The sequence below is a fragment of the Camelus bactrianus genome, chromosome 5, assembly GCF_048773025.1.
Source record: "Camelus bactrianus isolate YW-2024 breed Bactrian camel chromosome 5, ASM4877302v1, whole genome shotgun sequence".
Lineage (NCBI taxonomy): Eukaryota > Metazoa > Chordata > Mammalia > Artiodactyla > Camelidae > Camelus > Camelus bactrianus.
In genome coordinates, this window is record NC_133543.1 from 68087165 (window position 1) to 68110418 (window position 23254).

The 23254-nt window shown below is 39.0% G+C and overlaps 1 protein-coding gene across 3 annotated transcripts in view; it reads left to right on the forward strand.

Annotated features, from left to right (window-relative positions):
• The first annotated feature begins 232 nt into the window (after positions 1 to 232).
• Positions 233 to 23254, forward strand: part of BARD1 (BRCA1 associated RING domain 1) — a 76132-nt gene continuing 53110 nt past the window's right edge. Inside the window, exons 1-3 of one of the 3 annotated variants that reach the window (XM_045520454.2) lie at positions 233 to 517; positions 9613 to 9669; positions 13975 to 14123. In XM_045520454.2, coding sequence (XP_045376410.2) covers positions 375 to 517; positions 9613 to 9669; positions 13975 to 14123 — 349 coding nt within the window. In that variant the 5' untranslated portion in view covers positions 233 to 374. Of the gene's footprint in view, positions 518 to 9611; positions 9670 to 13974; positions 14124 to 23254 lie in introns of those variants that run through there. The other 2 variants (XM_074364050.1, XM_074364049.1) reach the window with 2 other exon arrangements.

The following is a 23254-nucleotide window of genomic DNA, read 5'->3' on the forward strand; positions in this document are numbered from 1 at the left end:
GACTTGCTCCAGTTCAGCAAGGACTTGCTCCAGTTCTTGCCTTTACCCCTCCAGGCGGACCCGCCCCCTTTCCCGCCAACAGCTATGGCAGCCGCCCCCCTCCCCGAGGCCTGCCCCGCCCCGAGGCCCCGCCCACCAGAGATTAAGTATGCTTTCGGGGCCCCGCCCCCCCCTTGGCCCGCGCGCCGGGACTTCTGGCGCCTTTCGGCCCCGCCCCGCCCACCCCGCGCGCCCCGCCCCTTAGACGTCCCGTGGTCCGAGACGCGGGAGCAGCTGGGGCTGGGGTCCCGGCGCAGGCCTGCGGTGTCTCGGTGATTGCTTTAGTCCGCCCTGCCTCCTGCTCTCCGAGGAGCCTTTCCCGCGAAGGCGGGGCGATGCCAGGGAACCGGCAGCTGAGGGTCCGCTCCGGGAACGAGCCTCGTCCCGCGCCTGCCATGGAGCCGGCGGGTCGCGAGGTCTGGGCCCACAGCCGCGCGGCGCTCGACCGGCTGGAGAAACTGCTGCGCTGCTCGCGCTGGTAAAGCCCGACCCTCGACTCGAGGGGGTTGCCGGGAGGGTCGCGGAGCGGGCGGGGGTCGTCCCAGTCTCGGGGGCGGGAGGTCTTTTCAGACTTCCGGTTTCTTCGGTTCATCCCCGCTCTGCAGCTGGGCTGGCTAGCTGATTTAGGACCTGCCCGGGGATCTGCGTTACTTAACTCCACTCTAACCCCTATTCACATCGTTTCTGGGAGGCTTTCTAGCCTTTCCTTGCACCAAACCCAACTAAGATGGTAGTTTTCGAACTTTGGCGGGCTTGAGAAGCGTCTGGAGGTGTGGCTAAAAATGTAGATCCCCATTCCCGCCACCAGAGTTTGAATCTGTAGGGCTGAGGCATCAGTCGTTCCAGAACCTTAGGCCGAGGGCTGTTAAGTTTAAAGAGGCGCGCTAAGTTTGCAGCAGCTGTCACTCTTTGCTTAGCTTGCCCTTTTAACCTTTTCTCCGTAGCAACTTTATGGAGGGAGAGTTTTGGGGACCCTCGTTGGGGATAGATTGAAGGTAATAGTGTGATGGGCACCACCAACTTCTCGTTCAATTTGACATTTCCTTGGTTTGATCAAAGACTGTGTGGCATGGGGTTCATTAGAGAGGCTATCATTTTTTGCTGCTTGTTTTCCTTCATGCTCTTACACCGTAGGAATCCTTTCAGTTCAAGGTTTTCATTCCATCTGAAGACATCATTTTTATGACTGGTACTCACCTTGCTTCTCCTTTTCCTGTAGCTTTTCCTAGTGTAGAAATCAAGAAGGTTTATAAAAACCCAAGAAGGGCTTGTCTCACTTTTCATTTCTTCCAAAAGCATTTATCGAGCACCTGCTGTGTGCACAGCTGCTTCTGCATCAGTATCACTCTGGCAGGTTTTCTCTGTAGCTGTTTCTTTGCGTATTTTAACATAGGACTTTGCAGACTTTTCTCTGTTAAAAGTCTACAGTGAATATTTTAGGCTTTGCTGGCCACAAAGAGTCTTAGTTTTTATTATTATTATTTTTTACAACTCTTAGAAACCTAAAAAAGTTCTTAGCCTCAAGGGCTGTACAGAAACAGGCTACTGGCTTGATTCGGTGCATAGGCAGTAGTTTGCCAAACTCTTGTTTTAACAGGTAAAATGACTTAAGGTTAAAAATTCTTTTTGGTGTAAAATTTTATATCACATGGGGTTTAATGTTTAGAAATGATTTGTGTTCCTCTCCCTGTCGCTGCACGTTTGTTACTGTCTGCAGTGAGTAAAACACGGCCAGTTGCTCTTTACCTGTGGGAAGACAGCCATCCCATTCTTTCCACCTGTGCTCTGCCTAGTAGCTGCCTGACATCACTGCTCCAAAGGAGCAACTCAGAATGGTTGGCTTCTTGCTTTTGTTACCCATCATTCAGACAATTTCATATTATTTGAAATAGTGTGTCAGTATGTTCTTTTTACAGAGCTTCAAAGTTTTACCCAGTGGGTTAGTGATTACCCCAATTACCCTCACATTCAGCCTGCAGCTGTCATCCGTCTCTCGCTCCCAGCTGTCACCTGTCCTGTGTAGCGCGTTGGTTGTGTTTTGCAGCAAGCATTACTTGCAGGTGAGGGTGGATTGGCTGCATTATAGGGCATCCTTTTTTGACCTTTAACATAAGTGTAACTCCAAGCTGAAGCTGACAAAATTGTTCAAGAAGCCAGATGTGGCTTTTGTGTTAGGTCCAAACCTCACCACCAAATAGAAGCTATTTAAAGATTTGGAAAAATAAGACAGGAAGACCGTATCATTTGAGATGCTGGCGGAAAGCATGGGAATAATGTGTTCCTGAAAGAAGCAGGGAATGATGATGGTAGGAGCTGTAGTCTAAAAAGCCCAGGTATCATATGACACTGTTTGTGAATAAAAATAATTTGGTACCTTGATATATTTGGGGGGGGTTGGCATCTACTACAATTGTAATTTGGAGTTCTAGTGCCTTTAAATCAACTTTTCATAAAAAGTCAAAGTATTGTGACTTTTAAGGTAAGTGATTTTATTTTTCTAAATTACTTCTTGCCGTTTTAGTAAAGGTGATTAAGATTGTTTTCTCTTACATTTTAGACAGCATAGGTTAGTGGTTAAGAGAATGGATTTTGGACCCTGGCTTCAAATCCTGGCTCGTTGATTTTGGACAAACTTTCCTCTTTGTATGCTTCCTTTTCTTCATCTGCCAAATGAGCTGGTAGTAGTTTTTACCTTACAAGTTTGCTAGGGGAATTAATTGGGTTAATATTGATAAAGTACTTAGAGCAGCGCCTGTTGCGTTCTCACTGCTATATAGGTGCTTGTAAAATAAAGGATAGATTTCCTGACTCCAGCATATAGCTTTTGTCTTTCTCCATTAGTTTTCAATGTTCAGAGGCGTTCTTAGAGGCCATTGAGTCTTAAATGGGATGACTACTCCCTTCCATGTGCTCTGGTACAGCTGAATCGTTAGGACAAGCAATCACTGAGGCACTGCGTTAGTGGTGATGCAGTGAGACTTTCTACCCTTAGGAGCGTATGTTTAAGAGATAAAATTTACACATAGTTCAGGCTAAATTATGATGGAGGCCAAGGGGTTTCTGAGAAGAGTACTTGGGTAGGGTCAGTGGAGGAAAGCTTCCTGGATTTTTGAATTAGGGCATGGATAGATTTTTATAGATAGAACTTGGTGGAGGATTATAGCAAATAAAGATATGCTAAAAAGTATGCAGAATAAAGGTGGAGTGAATGAGTCAGGTGGGCAGAGAGTTAAGACAAAGTCAGATGCTAGCGATTAGAAGCCCAACAGAAGATTCAGTTGTTTCACATAGTTACTCCCTAAGGAGAGCATCTGTGTGGCTTTCCTGGGAAGCCTGTATCCTCATCTGTAAAGTGAGGAAAATAAATGGATGAATTGATTTTTAAGGCTGTCTCCAGTTTGCAGGTTCTGGAATTATTATTGTCTATTGGATGCAAAATATTGTTTAAAACTTTTTAGTGAAGTCTGACTTAAACACGGAAAAGGACACAGATTGTTGGTGTTCACGTCTCATATGTCCCTCCAAATTGTGGGATTTATTTACTTATGCGGTATTTTGATTCTCTGATTGACGCCTGTCTCCTTCAGTTATACTACACATTTCATAATTTCACATTTGAAGCCACAGTGCTGGACACATCTTAGTGTTTGTTAAATTAATACATGAAAGAGTTTGGGTTAAATTAGGATCACAGTGCAAGTGGGAATTGCGGAGGACCTGGTTAATTCATTTGAATCTCCAAGAATCCTCCACAGGTTCCGGGGGACATTACCCACAGTAAACAGTGACTAAGGTTTCAGGGCAGTGGAGAAGGTGCAGCTCTTGCCCCTTTGGATTTGGAGCTACAACCGCGACATGTGCAGTCCTGTTACAGGCTACGCACACCTGCTGTTATGTAGGGCTTATGACTGCAGAGAAACTACCAGACACACTGAGCTCCCTTTAACCCTGCCCTCCACAGCCCAGCAGATGGTCTTACACGTGAGATTATTGTGCCCCAGGTCGGGGCTCAGAGGAGAGGTTTTAGGCTAAGAGTACAAATTTGATAGTCAACTGCATTACATGGTAATTGAAGACAGGTTTCTGGGATGACCAGGAAAGAGGGTATAAACGTGAATGTCTGTGTCTGAGGCTTGAAACTCATTTGAACGTCAGTTGGAAGACATGATAGTTTAAGGACAGAGGCATGTCAGCAGTTACTTAGTTTTGCTTTGGAGGAAAGAGAATAGAAGACAGAATAACCAAAACTATTTGAGTTGGGGATACATGATATTCTCTGTGGCTTATCTGTAATAGATTCTATTATGATTAGTCATTAATAGAATTCTATCGCCCCTTTACTTTTGGGATATTTGACTCATTGATTTATTCAATATTTATTGACACTAACCAGTTGACACACACATGATTTTTTATTTTTCCCATGTGATTTACTTGAATCGGGCATACAAAATAACTATGCAAAGTAAGATACTTTCATGTCATCATATCCCTTACTTGTTAACAATTTTATTTATTCTCCTCAAGATAAATCAAACAAATTGTTTAGTTGGCTTGAGGAGCCTCTGCATTTAGTATTAAAATGTGTTGGTCCACTCTTAAAAATAGCTTGGAGATTTTCTAAAATGCAAGAGCACTAGGGTAGCTATCTTGCCTAATATTGAATAGCATTTGATAACCTCACGGAAGCTTAGGGAGCCATTCAGTTAAGAAATAGGTCTTCCTCAGTATTGTAATCGCAACTGAATTTACTTTCCTTTTCTTCTTTGCAAAGAAAATTTTCTATCAATAGGACTTTTTTTTTTTTAAGTTTGTTTTCCTTGCTTAGTTCTTCCCTAAGTTGTAATCCTCTGACTGCAAAAACCTTTCCAAATCGACTACGTGTAAAGTAACAAGTATGACTGCAATGGGAAAAAGTAAAGCAGCTAAATTTTCAAGGTATGGAAATCCTGTTACCATGCAAATGTCTTATTCTTTTGGATTTTTTGTTTTTAATATATATGTATATCAAACAAAAAATAGCATAAGGATAAAATAGAATTGTTAATATAAATGCATTTTTGTGCGTCGTCTTCCACTTGGTTCATTCACTGAGGGTTTATTGAAATCCTGGTGCTCGTACAGCACCATGCTCGGTAGGTGATGGCGTGTTGGGGAGCTCAGGAAAAATGAAATTCAAAATCTCTTGTCTGTAGGGCTACAGTCTATCTGGAGACTTAAAAAAAAAAAAAAAGGAATCAGGCAGATAAAATACAAAATACTTAGTTTTCAACACTGATTTCCAGAGCCCCAGCTAGATGTCGTCTCTGGAACTTAAGAGTGTTTTGTACTTAAGTCAGACGTTAACTTGGCTTATGAAAACTACCCAGCTAGATTATAAGCCCCTTGGGAGGAAGTGGAACACAGTCATCTGGGAGTTCTGCGTATGTCTGCTGCAGGGACAGATTTTGCATGGAAACTAAATCCCCCAAATTTCTGTACTTCTTTGTTTAGTGTCATTTTTATTATATATCATCCTGGACAGGATTCAAAGAAGGTGTTGGGCTGGAATAGTTTTGGGGGAGGAGGAAGGGTATTCTATGCTGGGGACAGTCTGAGCAGTTGTGGCCTTGGAATTGGCTGTAAGGTGTTTGAGAGATTTTACAACAGACACTGGCCTGGTAAGAGCAGTTTTTTTTGAGCAGCAAGAGCAAAGGTTCCCTGGCTTCGGAGTAACCAGATTGTGAAGAACTTTGTAATAGTACGTTTTTGAAAAGTAATATATGCATATGCCAAAGAATTAAAACAATACGGTATATGGTCATTAAATATTTGTTAAATGAACGACAAGTAAGTCTGAATCTTCTTTAAGAGCCCACCACGATCAGTGTCTCGTGTGCCCTTTAAGAGCACTTTGTATCTTAGATGAGAGGATACCACTCATCAGGTCGATGTGTCACGGTTTATTTACCATTTCCTTGGTAGAAGTTTAGATTGTTTCCAGTCTTGCGCCTTAATAAACACAAGACTTGTGCTGGAGAGAATATCCTTGTCCATGTGCCTTTACATTTTAAAGTTTTTGTTAGAGTTATACATGAAAATAGTTGACAAAGTCAGTATGACAAAGACTGTAACGAGAACATTCTTTTGACTCATTCCTTGAGTTCTATACTCCAAATACAGCTTCTTTCATCTCTTTTAGTTCTGTAACTTTCACGTTGCCAAGTGTTTTTGTATTGCTAGTTCTTGATTTTTTTTTTCCATCTTAGACATTATTTGTTAACTTCCTAACATCCTGCTCTGGAAGATGAATTTTCTTATTACCAATTATCTGTTAACTTTCTGCTACTGAAGATGACTGGACATAGAATTCAGAGTACAAACCGATTTTCAGTCATTACTGTGAAGGCTAAACATTCCTTGTTTCCCTTGAGATGTCTTATACTGTTCTGAATCCTTTAAAAAATACATATACACACACACATACACACATATATATGACATTTTATTGTTTCTTAATCTCTGGAAGCTTTGGGTATCTTGTCTAGATAGATATCTTTAGAGTTTTGAATTTTCAATTTTGTAAGCATCTGAGATAATCTGAAGAATCATACTCTGTTCCTGGCAGTAGAATAGTTGAGTTCAAGTTCGGTACATTTGGAATTTTGATAGATATATCTGGTTGTAATAAGAATTCTTCCAGAGTGTCTTCTCAGCGAAACTCTAGACATTGTCAGAAGGTCTGGCTTTGACGCAGTTCAGGGCCGCCCTCTGTGGAGTGCATCTGTTCTTTGAGCTCTTCCATTAAAATTCTTCTGAACTCGGCACTGCACTCTCCCAGCTTTGGCTGTGACATTGCTCTCCCTGCTCCTTCCCCAACACACACACAGGCACATACTTTTCATTCACTCTCCCAGTGTCTTGTCTCATCTATTAACAGCCATAAAAAAAAATTTCTAGGTCACTAATTAGAATAATTAGTCCAATTGATCAATTATTTGTAGCTACTGGAGTCATTGCTAATTATACTGTAGCATCTTGTTGCTACGGGGAAGGGTAAGAACTATAGATAAAGGGTTCAGAGTCACCTTAGGAAGGAAATTCAGTTTAGAAACACAATCGAGGCATTGAGTCAGGTATTGGGAGAGAAAGCCAGAAGTCTGGGGGCTGCATCTTGGGGGTAAACCTACATTGAGAGGTAGGAAACGAAGCAGCTAAGGAAGTGCTGAAATAGGCAAATAAATGTGCTATAAGAAAATTAAAACTGAATGGAAGGAAAGGGTTCGGGAGAGAAGGTGAGGTCAGTGTTATTTCAGACAGGTCAGGAAGAGTGAGGATCACAAAATGCTTTGATCACAAAATGCTGAGCAGATGGAGCAGAATGGTGAGTGTTAAAGCCAGAAAGGTGAGGAATTGGCGTCAGCTGGCACAGAGCACTTAGTTAACAATTTACATCTGCGAGAAAGGGAGGAGCTGGGGCAGACGGTAGAGTGGGAGGCAGGATCTAAAGGGACTTTTTAGGTTGAAGGAGACGTGACCTATGCACGTTTAGTTGCCGATGGGAGAAGACAGGTGACTCTAATGATGAGAACAGACTATTTCAGAAGGCAGAGAAGATAAGGGATCTACGGGCAAATAGAGCAGCACAGTTTGGGAAGGAAGAATGACTAGAGGAGATCTTTTCCTCTGAGCCTGGAAGGAGGGGTAAGATTATGGGTGAAGAGGTAGGAATGCGTCTAGTGGTGAAAAGCTCACCCTGTTTGGCTTCAGTAAGGTTAATGGGATTTCGAGCTTGGAGCTTGTTTTGAATAGCCGTCTATTCATTTGTTATTTTACTCACAGAATATCAAATACATCACTTTGGTAGAGATACAAAGGTGAGGACACTACCAAATGAGTTTATACACACAAGTCTGTGTATCATTCTGTCTTTTTATAATGGCTCTCATGGCCTGAGAGCAGGCACGGCAGGAGTGGGCTGTTGGTCTGTCTGGCATTACTGATTGACGCCCTTGATTGACTGGGAGGTTAGCAGAATTAACGTGGTGGCGGGGATGGCTGTGAACTAGTAAACTCTGTTCTGGGCTGGGTAGGGGATCCAAGGAGCTAATCCTGAACGGGAGTCTCCCCGGATGGAGAGCAACCTGAACACGGAGGTTTGGTCAGGGCGCTGGGATGAAAGAGGAGAGGGATATGCTAGGAGGAGGTGAGAGAGCACCATGTTTGAGGTCGCAGAGGCAGAGCTTGTACTGAAGTGGGGTTCAACACACTTGATTAGGAGGTCAGAGGCTAGGTTTGGGAGGCCAAATAATGAACCGAAGTTACAGGAGAAGCATGAGCTTTGTAGCAGAGATCGTCTTAATTGCCAGAATCACAGAAGTAGCTGGCACATCACAAGTCCTATTTTTTATCACTATATTCTCTGTAGTATGATAGAAAAATCAGATATTGCGAGTTTTTAAAAAGTGGTGGGTTTTATAATGTCAGTGAGCACCGTTTTCGGTATCTTGAGAATAACACTGTGGGTGTGCTCTGTTTTTAGCACTCTTCCTGAAAGCTCAATTTCACTTTAATGTTCATATCTATTAAAATGTGCAGTGTGATACATTTGATCTTTCAAGAAATGTGGAAAACAATTTTTATTGATATGTGGTATGTGTACAGAGGTAATTGGATAATAATGGTGTAAATACCTAAAGGTCCGGGGGTTAGGATAATAAACCAGGCACAAAAAGCGTTCATTTTTTAAAAGCTTTACTCCTCCTGTTTGCTCTTACCTCATTACGCCCTCTGAATATAGTGACTTGATATTTGTTTATTAGTAAGTACCATTACTTTCTTAGAATTATCTAACGTAGCAGGTGTTTTTAATGGACAATGCTGGAAGTACAATACGGAATTGTCTGCAGACTGCCAACCAGATTGATTCTTGTTTGCAGTTGTTTTAAATAAAAAAAAAATTAACTTCCTGTAAACTGAAAGAATGGCTGTATTTTTGATAAGACATCTGTGAAAATTAGATGGCTGCTTAACAGCAACCAGAAACTTCTTTTTTTTTTGTTTTTAAATGGGAAACCGTAAAATCTTATGGTCAAGGTGACCAGAGGTCCTATTTTCCTAGGGAAGTCCTGGTTTACACCTGCTATCTTATTCAGTTATCACTCCCCTTCACCCTCAGAAATGTTCTCATTTGGACAATACACTCTATCGTCATCCTACTTGTGGTCTCATTTTGAGATTTATGGTCTACACTTTGAATCATCAGTTGAAAGAAGCAGCCAAGGGTTGGTTTTGCCTGTCAGTGGTTCAGAGATACTGAGCAAGGTTGCTTCTTGCTGTGGTTTCAAAGAATATCCATTATAAAAAGTGTTATAATTTGTACTGAGTTTGGTAGGTGCTATTTGAATTTAGCAGGTGTGTGATCATACAGTATTTAATCACAGGGTAACAGCCTTTCAAATGAATACTTCCTTGATATCTTCTGTTTTGAGAAAGAATTATGGTAGTTTTAGGCCTTGGATTTATGAAATGTTGGGTAAAAAATGTTTATCTAACAATGACCTAGGTCTTGATTGTTTTCTTTTCTTCAAACAGCACTAATATTCTGAGGGAGCCTGTGTGCTTAGGAGGATGTGAACACATCTTCTGTAGGTGAGTAATTATGGCTTGTGATAGATACACACACACACACACACACACACACACACACACGTTTAATGTAACTATATGTTTTACTAGGTGATAGTCACGTAATCATATTGATACTAATATTACCTTATGTCACGTCGTTCTTGTAGACTGTACGTTATCTCATTTCGATCCTTTTAACTATCTTAATTTCCAAATCAGAAAGCTCAAACCTCAAAGAGGGTGACTTGTTGAAAATTACAAAGCTTAGTAAGTAGCTTTACTAAGCTTGGGGAAAAAATTAATACCTATTTTACAATTCACATATGTCTCTTTTATTCTTCCAGTTTTGAGTCTAGACTTTCCACACTGTGAAAGTTTAGTTCTTGCTGTTACTGTTGTTGGTTTCCTCGGGCTGCCACAAGAGTACCAAACACGGGGTGGCTGAGAGCAACAGAAACTTACTGTGTCCCAGTTCTGGAGGCTGGAAGTCTGAGAGCGAGGTGTCAGTAGGGTTGGTTCCTCCTGAGAGCTGCGAAAGGGAGCATCTGTTCTGTGCTTCTCTCCTGCTTGCGGTGGAGAATCTTTGGTTTCTGGCGGTCTTGAGCATTTCTGGGCTTACAGTACACAGCTCTCACCTTAGCCTTCATGCTCACATGGCGTTCTCCCTTGTGTGCCTGTTTGTCTCTGTGTCTGGATTTCCTCTCCTAATAACAATACCAGCCATATTGGATTAGGGCTCACCCTGGTGATCTCATCTTAACTTGATTACCTTACAAAGACCCCATTTCCTAATAAGACCACATTCACAGGTCCTAAGGTTTAAGACTTAAGCATCTTTCTGGGGGACATAATTCAAGCCGTAACAGTTATTATGAAAGTATATCCATTAAAGCCCTGGCTTAGAGGTTAGAATATTAGATTTTCGTCTCATCTTATTTCTCATTCAGTAGAAATCAATTAGAGGAGTGAATGTCTTAGTTTAATTGTCTGGGAGACAGGGTTAATATATCCTCCTTTGAATCAATCTTTTAATTATTTCAAGTTATGACTGTGTGATTATCTGGGATGAGCAAACTGCAATATGAAGTTTAAGCACATATGAAAATAGTTTACTGTGTGGCTTCAGTGGGCTGGGGACGTGTGGGAGGCAGCTGCACTTGGGGTCCCAGTTTTGTTTCTAGAAACAGGTCTGTTACATGGGGCATATCCAGCAGGAGGCGAGGGTAGGAGGTAGTGTCTCTTGCCTTCCTGGTATCTCCGTTTGGATGAAAAAATGGGATTTCAGACTTGGAATGTTCAGAGCAGGTCTGATCATTCTCCCCTTTATGCCGTTTCTGCCTGGGTCATCTTCGTAGCTATAAACGGTGCACTGGAATAAGTGGTACCACAGTTGCTCAAAGTAAAAACCACTAGTCATACCTGGTTGCTATTTTTCTTTCTTATTCTACATCATTAAGTTCTAATGTGCCCTAAATCTTGAACTTTCCCTTTATTTCTCTCTACTTACTACTGTTTGTACTTTGGTCCAAGCCACCATCAAATTATCTCTTCTCAGACTATCATAGTAAGTTCATAGGTGGTCCCCTTCCCCATTTTCTACATTCTTGTGAGTGATCTTTTGAAAATGTAAATCACATTCGTATCATTGCCTCTCTAAATTAAAATCCTTCAGTAACTTCCTATTACAATTAGAATAAAGTCCACACTCTGCACTAAGGTCCATAAGACCCTGCACAGGGCTTTGTCCCTGCCTGCCTCTTGGACCACATGTCCTTCTGGTTCTCACTATTCAGCCACCTTCTCCTTTTAGTTCATTAAACACACCAAATTCACTCCTGCCCTAGGACTTTTGCACTTACTATTTCTTCCATCTGGAATGTACTTCTGCCATTTTTTTGTGAGGCTAGCTTTTCATCAGCTGTATTTCAGCTCAAATATTGTCTCTTCAGAAGGCCTCCCATTACCCTTGTATCAAATTTTGCTCACTTCTTGTCTCCACTCAGTAGCAAGCAGATTTTTGTTTCAGCGGATGTACTCACTGTATATAATAGATTAGCAACAAATCTGCTGGAGCATAATAAACTCCAGTAAATTGTAAAGCATGTGTAGTGTGTGTGTTCCATACCCTTAGTTGGATTCTCAAGGGGTCTGTGACTTAAAATGACCAATGAAAGATTAGGAAAGGCATGAGAACATCTTAAAAGAGCAAATGGTCATCTGTATATGACAGAGGAAAGAATTCAGTATGGTTTTGGTTCATTTTTATTATATGATGCCCAGAATTCGGGCAGCTGTTTGTATTCTTTGCAGATTTGTAGCTCTGTAAAGCTGCTGAGCAATGCTGTAAATACCAGGCACTCTTCAAAGATAGTTTTGATATGTGCCAGGGCAACGGAAGCATTAGAGTCGAGGGGAGGTTGGAGGGACACAGATTTTTTTCTTATTGACACATTCTGGTAGTTTTAGGATACTTTCATGCCAGTGCCTAACAAAAGGAGTCTATGAACTCTTGCACATATCTGTAGTTGGAAAAAGGAGGAATATTTTAGTAGTCTTTTTAGATAATTATGGATATCCTTTGATACCACACCATTTGGCAAGTGTTAGTTTCTCTAGATTTGTTACAGTGTGGAATCTAAAACCCTATCAGTGAACTTTTGTACTTTGCTACATTTAATTTCATTGGTTTATCCTGTGCTTTGAAATGGATCTTTTACCCAGCATCATTTTATGACATTGTGCATTCATCATTTGGAAAATATTGGCTTATGCAGGTCTATTGAGAAATGACTTATTTCCCCAGAATTCTGGTTTAAGTATACAAAATAATTTGGGAACAAAACATATGTTACAGAAAATTTAAAATAGACTGATCTGCATACTAGTGTGGTCCTGGGTAAGTGTCTGAACTGGATCTCATATTCATCTGAAAATGAGGTAGTGGTTCCTGATGAGAAGATTTTGACTGTATTTCACTGGTGTTCCTCAAATAAATATTACATAGCCAGCAATGATTTAAATCCCCTGAGGAATCAGTTTACCTGTTCTGTACGTTGGGGTTCCAAGATAAGAGTTCTTAACTACAAGCAAGCAAAATCAAAGAATTCCTTTCTTTGCTAAAGAAGTTTGACATTTATAGAACCCAGTGATCTAGAAGACCTCTCCTGGCCCCACTACGGTTTACAATTTCTTTTACAACATATATTGAGTTACTTTGTGACAAGAATCATCCTAGGATCTGAGGATACAAGGACTAAAAATACCACAGGCTTTTTTTCTGAAGGGAGCTCCTACTTCAGTAATCCTTTGTGCCTACCAATGAGAGGGTCACATGAAAAGGGATGTAGTGTTTGGAGGAGATGTGGCTTTTACCACTGTTATATTACCCAGCCCTGCTGCAGCCCACCTGGTGAAGCTAAGGAGGCAGTGGATTTATAGGTCTCTTATTTCAGGATTCACAGATAGGCTTCAGGGGGGATTGTGACCAAAAGCTTGTGCACATCTTCATCAGATTCACAAAGGGTTTGTAACCCCCAAAGTTAGGAAAACCCTTCTAACTATGAGACTGTAACTCTTAGACAGATAACCCGAGGTCATTTAGTTGAGTCTACACATTATGAAAGTGTCTGAAAGAACCAAAGATCTTTTCTCAAAAACTGCTTTAAAGCCTTTAGATACTTTGCAAAAACAAAAGAAAAAATAGCTTCCACCATCTTTTTGTCATAATTTTAGGTATTTCCAAGAAGCACGGTGTTAGGTTCAGGGTAGGAAAGTTTGAGATGCATGGCTTGCATGCAATAGGTACTGAATACGTTTGTTTATATTTCCCTCTGTACTTTCACTCTTTAGAGACTATAGATTTAACTAAATATAAAAAATAGATAAGCGGCAAGTTTATACTGTATAGCACAGGGAACCATATTCAATATCTTATAACTTAATGGTGAAAGAGAATATGGAAATGAATATATGTGTGTTCATGTATGACTGAAGCATTGTGCTGTACACCAGAAATTAACTCAACATTGTAAACTGACTATACTTCAATAAAAATATTAAAAAAAAGAAACTAAAGATTTATTTGCAGGGAAACATCATGCTATTGTCTGGCCAGGTATAGTCTCTTCATAGCGAATTATATAAGCAGCTTTAGATTTAGACTGTGTGTGTGTGTTGTACTCTTTCAAAAACACTGTTTAAACTAATATAACTGACCATTGTTGGAACAGCCTCTGCGTCATTTATTTCTGTTCAAACTGTTTATTTTTTTGAGTTCACATTCTGCTGAATCTATTGATATCCATATATTTTTCAATCTTTTTTAAGTAATTGTGTATGTGACTGCATTGGAAGCGGATGTCCAGTGTGTTATACCCCAGCCTGGATACAAGATGTGAAAATAAATAGACAATTGGACAGCATGATCCAGCTTTGTAGTAAGCTTCGAAACTTGCTACATGACACTGATTTTTCAGGTGAGAAATATCACTATCTCTCTTACTTAAATAACTGATAAATTCATACTGATCACATAAAGTATGTAAAATACAAATGGCATATTTCAGACTTTAATATTTAGAGTGTTAGGAATCATTTTGAGGGGTGACGGATACCTTAGAGATAGTAAGTCTGACTCGCTTATTTTATCGATGAGAACCAGTATCCAGAGAGGTTAAATGATCTTGCCTGAAGTCACACGTGCAGTGAGTACCAGGAGCAGGAGAAGTGGAGCCTGTTTCCTCTGATCGTCAGTCCAGAGACTTTCGCATCACTTATTTTACTTGCTTTTTACAGTTAAAATAATTTCTGTATAATATATGTGGAATAGTGATTTTTGTCCCTAATAATGGTGATTTTGTCCTTAAACTTACTTAAATACACTTTTACAAGATAGAATACAACTTTCTGTGGATCACTTTTCTATGAATTAATTAGATGTACGCATTTTGAAAGAGCAAAAATTTAATATTCAATTTCTTTTCTATTTAAATGGAGGTTAATGTTTTTCATATTGTTCTTATAGTCTGTGTGTTAATGTATCTTCCCATTGTGCTTTCTGCTCAGAACTGAATAGCTGAGGAAAGAAAGTAAAGTATTTTGAATCTTATAATCAGATATTGGGATTGTCTTTTTGTTGACCAGATAACATCATTTTAGCTTGTTTTTAATGGGAGAACTTTTCTTGACTGGCAGGATGCCATGAATATATGCGCATATAAAATGGTTGGATTTCTGTGTTTAAATCTTTTGATGTTAGGGGGGTGGGATAGCTCAGTGGTACAGTGCAGGCTTTGCATGCACAAAGTCTTTGGTTCAATCCCCAGTGCCTCCATTAAAAAAAATTAAATTAAAAAAAAAAACTTTTTTAAAAAAATTGAAGTTAATCATTTACAATGTGTCAATTTCTGGTGTACAGCACAATGTCCCAGTCATGCATATACATACATATATTCATTTAAAAAGAAACTTTTGCTCTTAAGAGTTCCAACATAATGTGTTATCGTCAACTACTAAAGGTAAAGTTGATTGGGCAAAAATAAAGAAATAAGGCAAATACTTTGAGTCTTACTGAGTAGGTCCATATTTTAACAAGAATTTAAATCGTAATTTACATATTGAAAAGTTTTCTTCATTTAGTTTTCTGATTATTAAGACTCCATTTATGGTAAAGTGTGCTACGGTGATAAAGTTTTACTTATTTGCAGATGTAATTATACACACACATATTTTTAAAAGTACTTACCTTTTTAAAAAATAATATATTGTAAACTTCTTTCAGAGCACAATGAGGAAAAGTTTCATTATTAGTTTATCTGTGTTCTCTTCCTTCTTTATCAAAGACAGTGCTGATAGTGTTTTATTTTCAAGTTAAAAAAGATTGGTGTTTGATCTGCTCCCCCCCCACCTCCAGTACCATTGATTAAAGCAGGAATTCTTCATCAAGAGTCTGTGCATCTCTGGCAGTGTTGGGGTTAGTGGGGGAGGATTAGTGAGCCTACTGAGTTAAGTGTACAATATGAAGAATGTTCATGTCTATGTGAAAGCGGCTTTCATCAGATTCTTCAACAATGTTGGCCATGCGTTGAAATTTGGGGTGCTACTTTGTGGCTGTCATGATATTTTGATTAGATTCCTCTCTAGTTGTTGAATAGTAATATATTAGCTTGCTAGGGCTGCTGTAAGAAAGTACCACAGACTGGGTGGCTTAAACAACAGAAATTTATTGTCTCATGGTTCTGAAGGCTAGACGTTCTAAATCCAGGTGTAGGTGAGGTCAGTTACTTCGAGGTCTGCCAGGGAAGGATGTGTTCTAGGCCTCTCTTGTTACCTTGTAGAGAGCAGCCTTCATGTTCCTGTGGCGTTCCCCATGTATGCATGTTTGTGTCTGATTTCCCTTTTTTATAAGGGCACCACTCATACTGCATTAGAGTCCCACCTTATCTGCAATGACCCTGTTTCCAAATAAGGTCATATTCTGAGGTACTGGGATTAGGACTTCAAGATATGAATTTTGAGAGGGATACATTTTAACTCATAAAGAAATAATGTGACGTTTTTAGTGGTGATAAGTGGGGCAGAAGAGTAACCCTCAGTGGGTTGATTGTAGTCAGTTATGGTACCTGGGGTACTGGGTGCCGTGTGGTACAAAGCAGAATTAGATGACTCCTCGAGAAATTTTACTGTAGTTAGTAATGTCTGAATTAATCAGTACAGCTCTCATATTTGGGCCATGGAATATTAAATGCCTTAATATTTCATCATTAAAAAAAGAAACTTAGGAAAATTACTGAGTTCAGAACAAGTTTTTATGTGGGATCTGAGGCCTTTGGAATGCTGTCATCCTTCTCTCGGAGCAGAGATGGAGTTTGCGGAGAGAATTACAGTGATTCACTTTTCAAAGGCTATTTTCCTTATTATAATGAGTAATTGTATACTTTTGTTTTCCTTATTGTAGTAATAATTACATTAGTTCTTACCAGATTTTAGCTGGGCTGGCTTTAACATTTTACTTATTTTAAGATGAATTGGAATTTCACAGTTTGGCTAATCTGTAGTTAGAGCTTTAGGATCTTTATTCTGTAGGTGAGGAACTTGAGGGCCTAGGTTGGGCAGGGTGGTCATGTTGTCAGTTTCTTGCTTTTTTTTTTTTTTTATCATTTAGCACAGTGCTTTGTTTTGGTACGGGTATTTGTTATATTTGTTGAATTGTATTGTATTGTAGTTTGAATTGATTTGGAGAAAAATTGACAGTGTTAAGACTAATTCATATCCCAGAGACTAAACTTAATTAAAACAATTTTAAAATAAATTTGTAGGTTTTGCTTTCAACAATCCATGTTATAATGGTAACATCCTCCTTTACTACATTAAGAGAAGCTAAAATAAGTCGAGTATAAACATTTTGAAATATAAATTTCTATCTGAATCTGTAATTTCCATGGTTCAAAGTTTTTTCTACTTATTCTTAGTTTCATTGTCATCAACTTTTCCTCCCAAGGTCACCCAAAAACAAACTAGCCTTGAAGGGCATTTGAAGTGTTTTCTTTTGGTATATCCCTTTGTTTCCTTATAGTTTATTCAGTGTATTTCATGCATGCATACCTTTATGTTAGTTTATTATCTAGCAAGTACTTCTAAAACTAAAGTGTTACAAGGCGCAGTAGGTGAATAGGTAGAGGGAACTAACAGTTGGGGACAGATAGTGGTTGGCCCTCTTTATACTGAGGAAATTGGAAAATGATCTCATTATAAAATAAAGATATTAGATTAAGTGTTCCCTAAGTTCTAGCTCAAAAACCATGAGGTTTTGTTAAACGGTCAAATGTTGAAGATGGTGAATTAAGTGGAATGGTTGGGCACCTCCCACGTCTTTTTTTAAACCTGTAGTTCACAGTTTATCTTCCAAATGAACCTTGTTATTTTCATTTACTATAAAATATATGATTACTGTAATTAAGGTGGGTAATTAGGAAGAACTTGCAAATCATGGACATAGTATATGGTATACTGGAGATAAAGAAGCCTGATTTATAGTAGTACTTTCTAAAATGAGCTTCTAAATACTTGAACAGATTTTTCTTGGTTCAGTGTACTTAGAAGAGATTGTCATAAATTTTTCTGACAACCATTTATGGATAATTTTACCTTATTCTTTAAAACATAATCTGCTTTCTACTAGTGGAGTTAAATTTAAAAGTTTTTATTTTCTCTTTCCCCCTCATCATATTAAATCAGACCTTGCAGGTGCTGGTCAGGTTCTGTGAAGCTTATGTTGGTGTTGGTGACATTTAAAAAAAAATTGCTTTGATTATGCTTTCATAGGATTCCAACTTTCTTTTCTGGTTTTGGGAGAGATGGAGGTCTTTCTGTAACAAATAACATAGTGTTTCGTATATGCCATGACTTTTTTATAATAGATGAAGATGAGCACTTGAATAGCTGTGTCGCTGTTGTTTTGTTTTAAATAGAACTGAATACTTAACTTACAAAATAATCATTCTTCAGTGAAGGTGTTAATGTTGCACAGATGGTAGCAAAGTACTCTCCTTTGATTTTTAATAAGGGACTAGTTTGTCAAAGGAATTTCTCAACTTCTGTTATGAAACCTATAATAGAGAATAATTTGAAAGGCACACAATGTACATCATTATAATCCTTTGATGTAGATTAATGATAGCTAAATCACATTTTCTAATTGCCTCCCTTTTCTGTAGCTTATTATTAAGTTTTAAGCAAAACACTTGGCCAGGTCACTCCTTCGCAACATGTGCGTCTCTGTTCCTCGATATTTTGTGGTGTGCTCAGAAATATTTAAATTCAGAGGATAGGAGTCTTTTAAATGTCATCATTAAGAAATTTACTATGTAGGGGAAGGACCAATATTTTTCTTCATGAAATGAATATGGTCATTTATCATGTTTAGAAGCAGTCACCCGGAAAGACTGTTGTAGCTGTTAATGGTATGATTTATGTTCCAGCAGTGGTGGTGGTTTTGCCTTTTCCAGTCTTAACTTAGTTATGCTGTGTAAAATCCAGAAGTTAAAATCGTGCTTGTGTGGTTCTTGCTCACTTAGGACAAGATACATAATTAAAATCTTGAGTAAATTTATTACTGGATGATTAGTGAAATTATTGTGTGCACATAAACTACATGAATAAATGCTCTCTGCATTTACTCCTTCATTAGCTAGGAAATACGTGCTCCTTCCTGAGTCTGAAATTTGGTTGTCTTTTTCAATTTAGATTTTTTAGTTGATTGTGTTGTTATTACCTACAAGCCTTAATTTTCCTTTAAAATGCCTCATTCTACGCTTTGTATGTTTTATAAGCATTGAGGACTTCAGAATTTGACTTGTTTTTAATTGAAAATGTCAGCTATTTTTAATAATCAGCTATGTTTAATAATAAATTTTAAAAAATCAAATACGAGCTTTTACAGCTACCTGAGGATTAACCTTTCAGTCTTTGTAATACTGCGTCTTTCTTAAAAAGTAATTCTCGTAACATTACATTTTGACCTTTTCTCCAGACTTGAGGTTGTATTGGAAATGGCTTGGTTTTGAAATCCACTTGTCAATGCAGAGAAAAGACCTTGTTGAATTTAGACATAAAGTCTCTGTAAATGGATCCTCATTCTGATTGTTTTAATTTCCAAGATCCTGTCCTGAGAGCACTCTTTGGAGCAGGTGATGTTCAGTTAGGATTAAAAAAGATGTCAGAGGGTCTGCTCTTACTCAGATGCCCATCCCTCCTCCCCACTGGGTTTAGCAGTTACTGTCTTTCCAATGCAACGCTTTCCTTTTCCACTTGCACGAGGAGGGGATAGCTGTTTTTTGGAGTAGAATGGAGTTTGACTGAATTCTTTTGCTTGACAGGGATCATATCTCTGAAATTTCTACAGAGGTAAATACTAATTGTTTCCCAAAATCCACTGTTTCATTTTTTTTAATCTTTCTAAAGTGCTGTCTTTTACTTGGCAGATCTATTTATAAAGACAGGACTTTTGTACTTAAGAAACATGAGGCGAAAGAGTAGACAGAAGAAGAGATTTTGAACTTGAGATGATTTGAGTTTATTAATCCTCTTGTGTATTAATAATTTTAAACTGATAAAACCACAAAGTGTTCTATGTGAATAAATAATCTAAAACAAATTAAAAATAGTATTTCATAACTTCCTTTTCTCTTGCTAATATTTTAAGACATGAGAAATGTTGAAAAGAAATGTATTCCCAGAAACAATTAAGAAAAATGAAATTAAAATTATGTTGTATCTCTTAAGTATTAAAGCTTCACAGGAATAACACACTTGACAATTTTATGTAACACCTCGGTAACATCAGACGTATTGTTTCCTACGTGGAGGATGTTACCAGTCCTTAGGAGTGAGATGCACTAGTTGCTGTTGATTTTCTTCTTTAAGTGACTTAGTTTTAGAATTTGGTTCGTTACAATTTTTCTCTGGATTCCGTAGTGTAAGAGAAATTTTATACAGAGTTCTCTTCAGTTTGAATGAGGAGTGACCTTTCAGGAGAAAAATGTAATTTAAATAGTTTCCTTTTTCTTTTTTAAAAATAGGAGAAATAAAACATAATCCAGTTGTCCTGGTTGGTTATAGGAGATTGTGTTAATTTGGAGGATGAGTATCAGGTGATAAGAAATTATTTGCTAGTCATGTTAATCCTGTCAGGTGGTGGTGGTGTTTTTCTGGTTTCCCTTTTCTTCTTGGTACCTGAAATGGCCTGATAATCGAGTTTGTGTGGAGAGAAGAGCCCTGGATTGGGAGTTAGGGAGACTCCCTTTCTTTTTAACTTTAATTCCTCATCTTTAAAATGATTGAATTAGATGAGTGATCATGTTTTCTTCTAGCCCTTAAAATGAATTCTAACCTCCCTTGTATAAATATTTGTCAAGATTTAAGAGAGGATAGGAAATCTTTTATTCATCAGTTCATCTGTATTTTCTGAGCAACCGTTTATGTGCTCACCACTGTGCTGGGCTGACCTGGCTTGTTTTTACCTGTCTGTGTGGAGTGAGAGAAGAGAATGTTAAGGGAATTTTCTAAGGGAAAGTGAACGGGCTTTAAGGCAGAACAAAGTAAGAATTTGAAGAGGGGTCACTGCCAGAATCAGAACGTGGGGGCGGTGCAGGTCACGCACTAGCTCTGGAGCATCTGTTAACGGGAAACGTTGGTAGGGCTAAAAAAACTCAGTACGCACAAAGATTATACCGTATGTCATGTAAAGAAAAACCCACTTCTCCTTTGTGTCTCCTCTGCTCACACGACTGTGTTACCTACGGTGCTGCTTCACTTTTGATACCACGTGTGTGGGTTTTCCATGCATCGAGCCATTCTGTGACACCAGTTGGGTGGCCTACAGTTCACTCAGTTCTGAGACTGTCTAGCTGAGGGTAGCATCAGATCTGACGGGTTAAGAGTCCCACAAGACCACACAGCCTCCCTCCGGGCCTGCTGCCGTCTGATGTCAATCTCAAGTCTCAGTTGTACTTCTGACCGACTGGCTATAGATCGGAGGTTCAGATGAACTTTGAATAATTTGCTAGAGTGGCTCACAGAGCTCAGCAAAACATTTTACCAGATCACTGGTTCATTATAAAAGGATATGGCTCAGGAACAGCCCGATGGAAGAGATGCAGAGGGCAAGGTATGTGGGTATGTGGAAGGGGCAAGGAGCTTCCAAGCCCCTCTGGGTGTGCTGCTCTCCCAGCACCCTCACAGGTTCACCACCCTGGCAAGCTCTCCAGCCCTGGTTTCTCTGGGTTTTTACGGAGGCTTCATCACGTAGGTGCAATTGATTAAATCATTGGCCATTGGTGATTGGCTCAACCTCTGTCCTGTTTTCCTGGAGGTTGGAGTGGAACTGAAAGTTCTAACCCTTTAATCCAGGTTGGTTCATTTGGCAAACAACCTTCACCTTCACCATTAGGGGCTTTTCAGAAGTCACTGTATTAACGTAAACTCAAGTGTGGTTGAAAGGGGCTTGTTATGAATAGTAAGACACCTGGTTCACCTTTTCATTGAAACTATTTCAGAAACTAGAAACACAACTAAATAAAACAAAATATGCCCCTACGGTTCATATGGGAAATGACAAGGATTCTAGGAGCTATGTGCCAGAAACAGTGGACAAAGACCAAATACACATTTCTTGTAATCACAATGCCACATATAGTGTGTACTTAGTGAAAATTTTAATGCTTACTTAGTGAAAACAAATACGAATTCAAATGCAAGCCCCATCACCAACTAAGTATATAACCTTATACAAGTTTTATTTTCTACTTGTTTGATTTAGTAAAGAAATATAAGAGAACATTCTCTTAGCAATTGATTAAGCAGTGTAAAAGTGTGCAGAGTAAAATGTGTCCCCCCTACCCTTTATCCTCAACCAAAAAGCACAAAATCTTTTTCAGAGGTACTGTTTTATTGTTTAACCTCCCTAGTCTTTTATGAATTTATGAAAATATTTGGACATAAACACAATAGAATTTTTAAAACGTAGATGGGATTATGTTACACTTACAAGTGTCTCGAACAACTTTGCGTGCTAGTTGGTATATTTAATGGCTACGTAAGATTTTGTAGTATAAATGCTCCATAGTTAACTGATTTCTGATTGATAAACATTGACTTTTTTTCCTAAATTATGCTGTTACAAATATTGCTGAGATTAACACTTACACATCTGTGTTTGCAGGTACATGCATGAATATTTTGTGTATTTTGCAAGATAGATTGCGAGAGAAGGTGAAATTGCTCTGTGAAAGAGTGTGTGCATGTAAAATTGCAAATAATTTATCACCTTGCCTTTGAAATTGCTCAGTGCAGCTTTACACCTTTGATGATGATTGGCACAGGGCCCACGTGGACTCCTGCACATACAGGGGGTTGCGAAACAGGAAAGGAACACCGAGCTTGGGGAGTTGATCATTTTTATCGTAATTTGAAATAAGCCTGCTTACTTTCCATGGGGAGACACTACATCCCTCAGGGTTGCTTGCTGCAAACACAGCCCTGAGAAATGGCCTGGGTAAAAAGCAGCCAGGGCCTTGCCTTGTTGGTACACCCTGCAAGGGCGTGCAGGGGTGCTCAGGACCCCGGCAGATTGTCTCTCCCAACGTCAGTGTTTCTTCTCTAGATGCAGTCAGTGGTGTGAGCCGGAAACATGTGGACTATTTTTGTCACTTTCTCCTTTATTCATTTCATCACCAAGTCCTGTAAATTTTATCTCCTAAATATTTTTCAAGTAATTCTACTACTTTCTTTTCCTACTGTCACCTCCCCAGTCTGTTATCTTCTACTAACACTCTTAATTTTGGTAAGGTTATTCTTGCATCCACTCATGTGTTCTTCCAGTCTGTTCTTCCACCCTCCAGCCAGGAGAGATCTTTTAAAAATACAGATGTAGTCACAGATGCTACCTGGTTCATATAAAGCATTTTATTGATTTTCTGTTGCTCTTAGCATAGGTATCAAAGTGTTTAACACTGCGAGCAAGAAATTTTCATGGTCCGATTATTGCTTTATAGTCACGTCTTTGCACCACTTTCTTCCTTGGTCTCTCTGCAAGGCAAGTATACTGGCT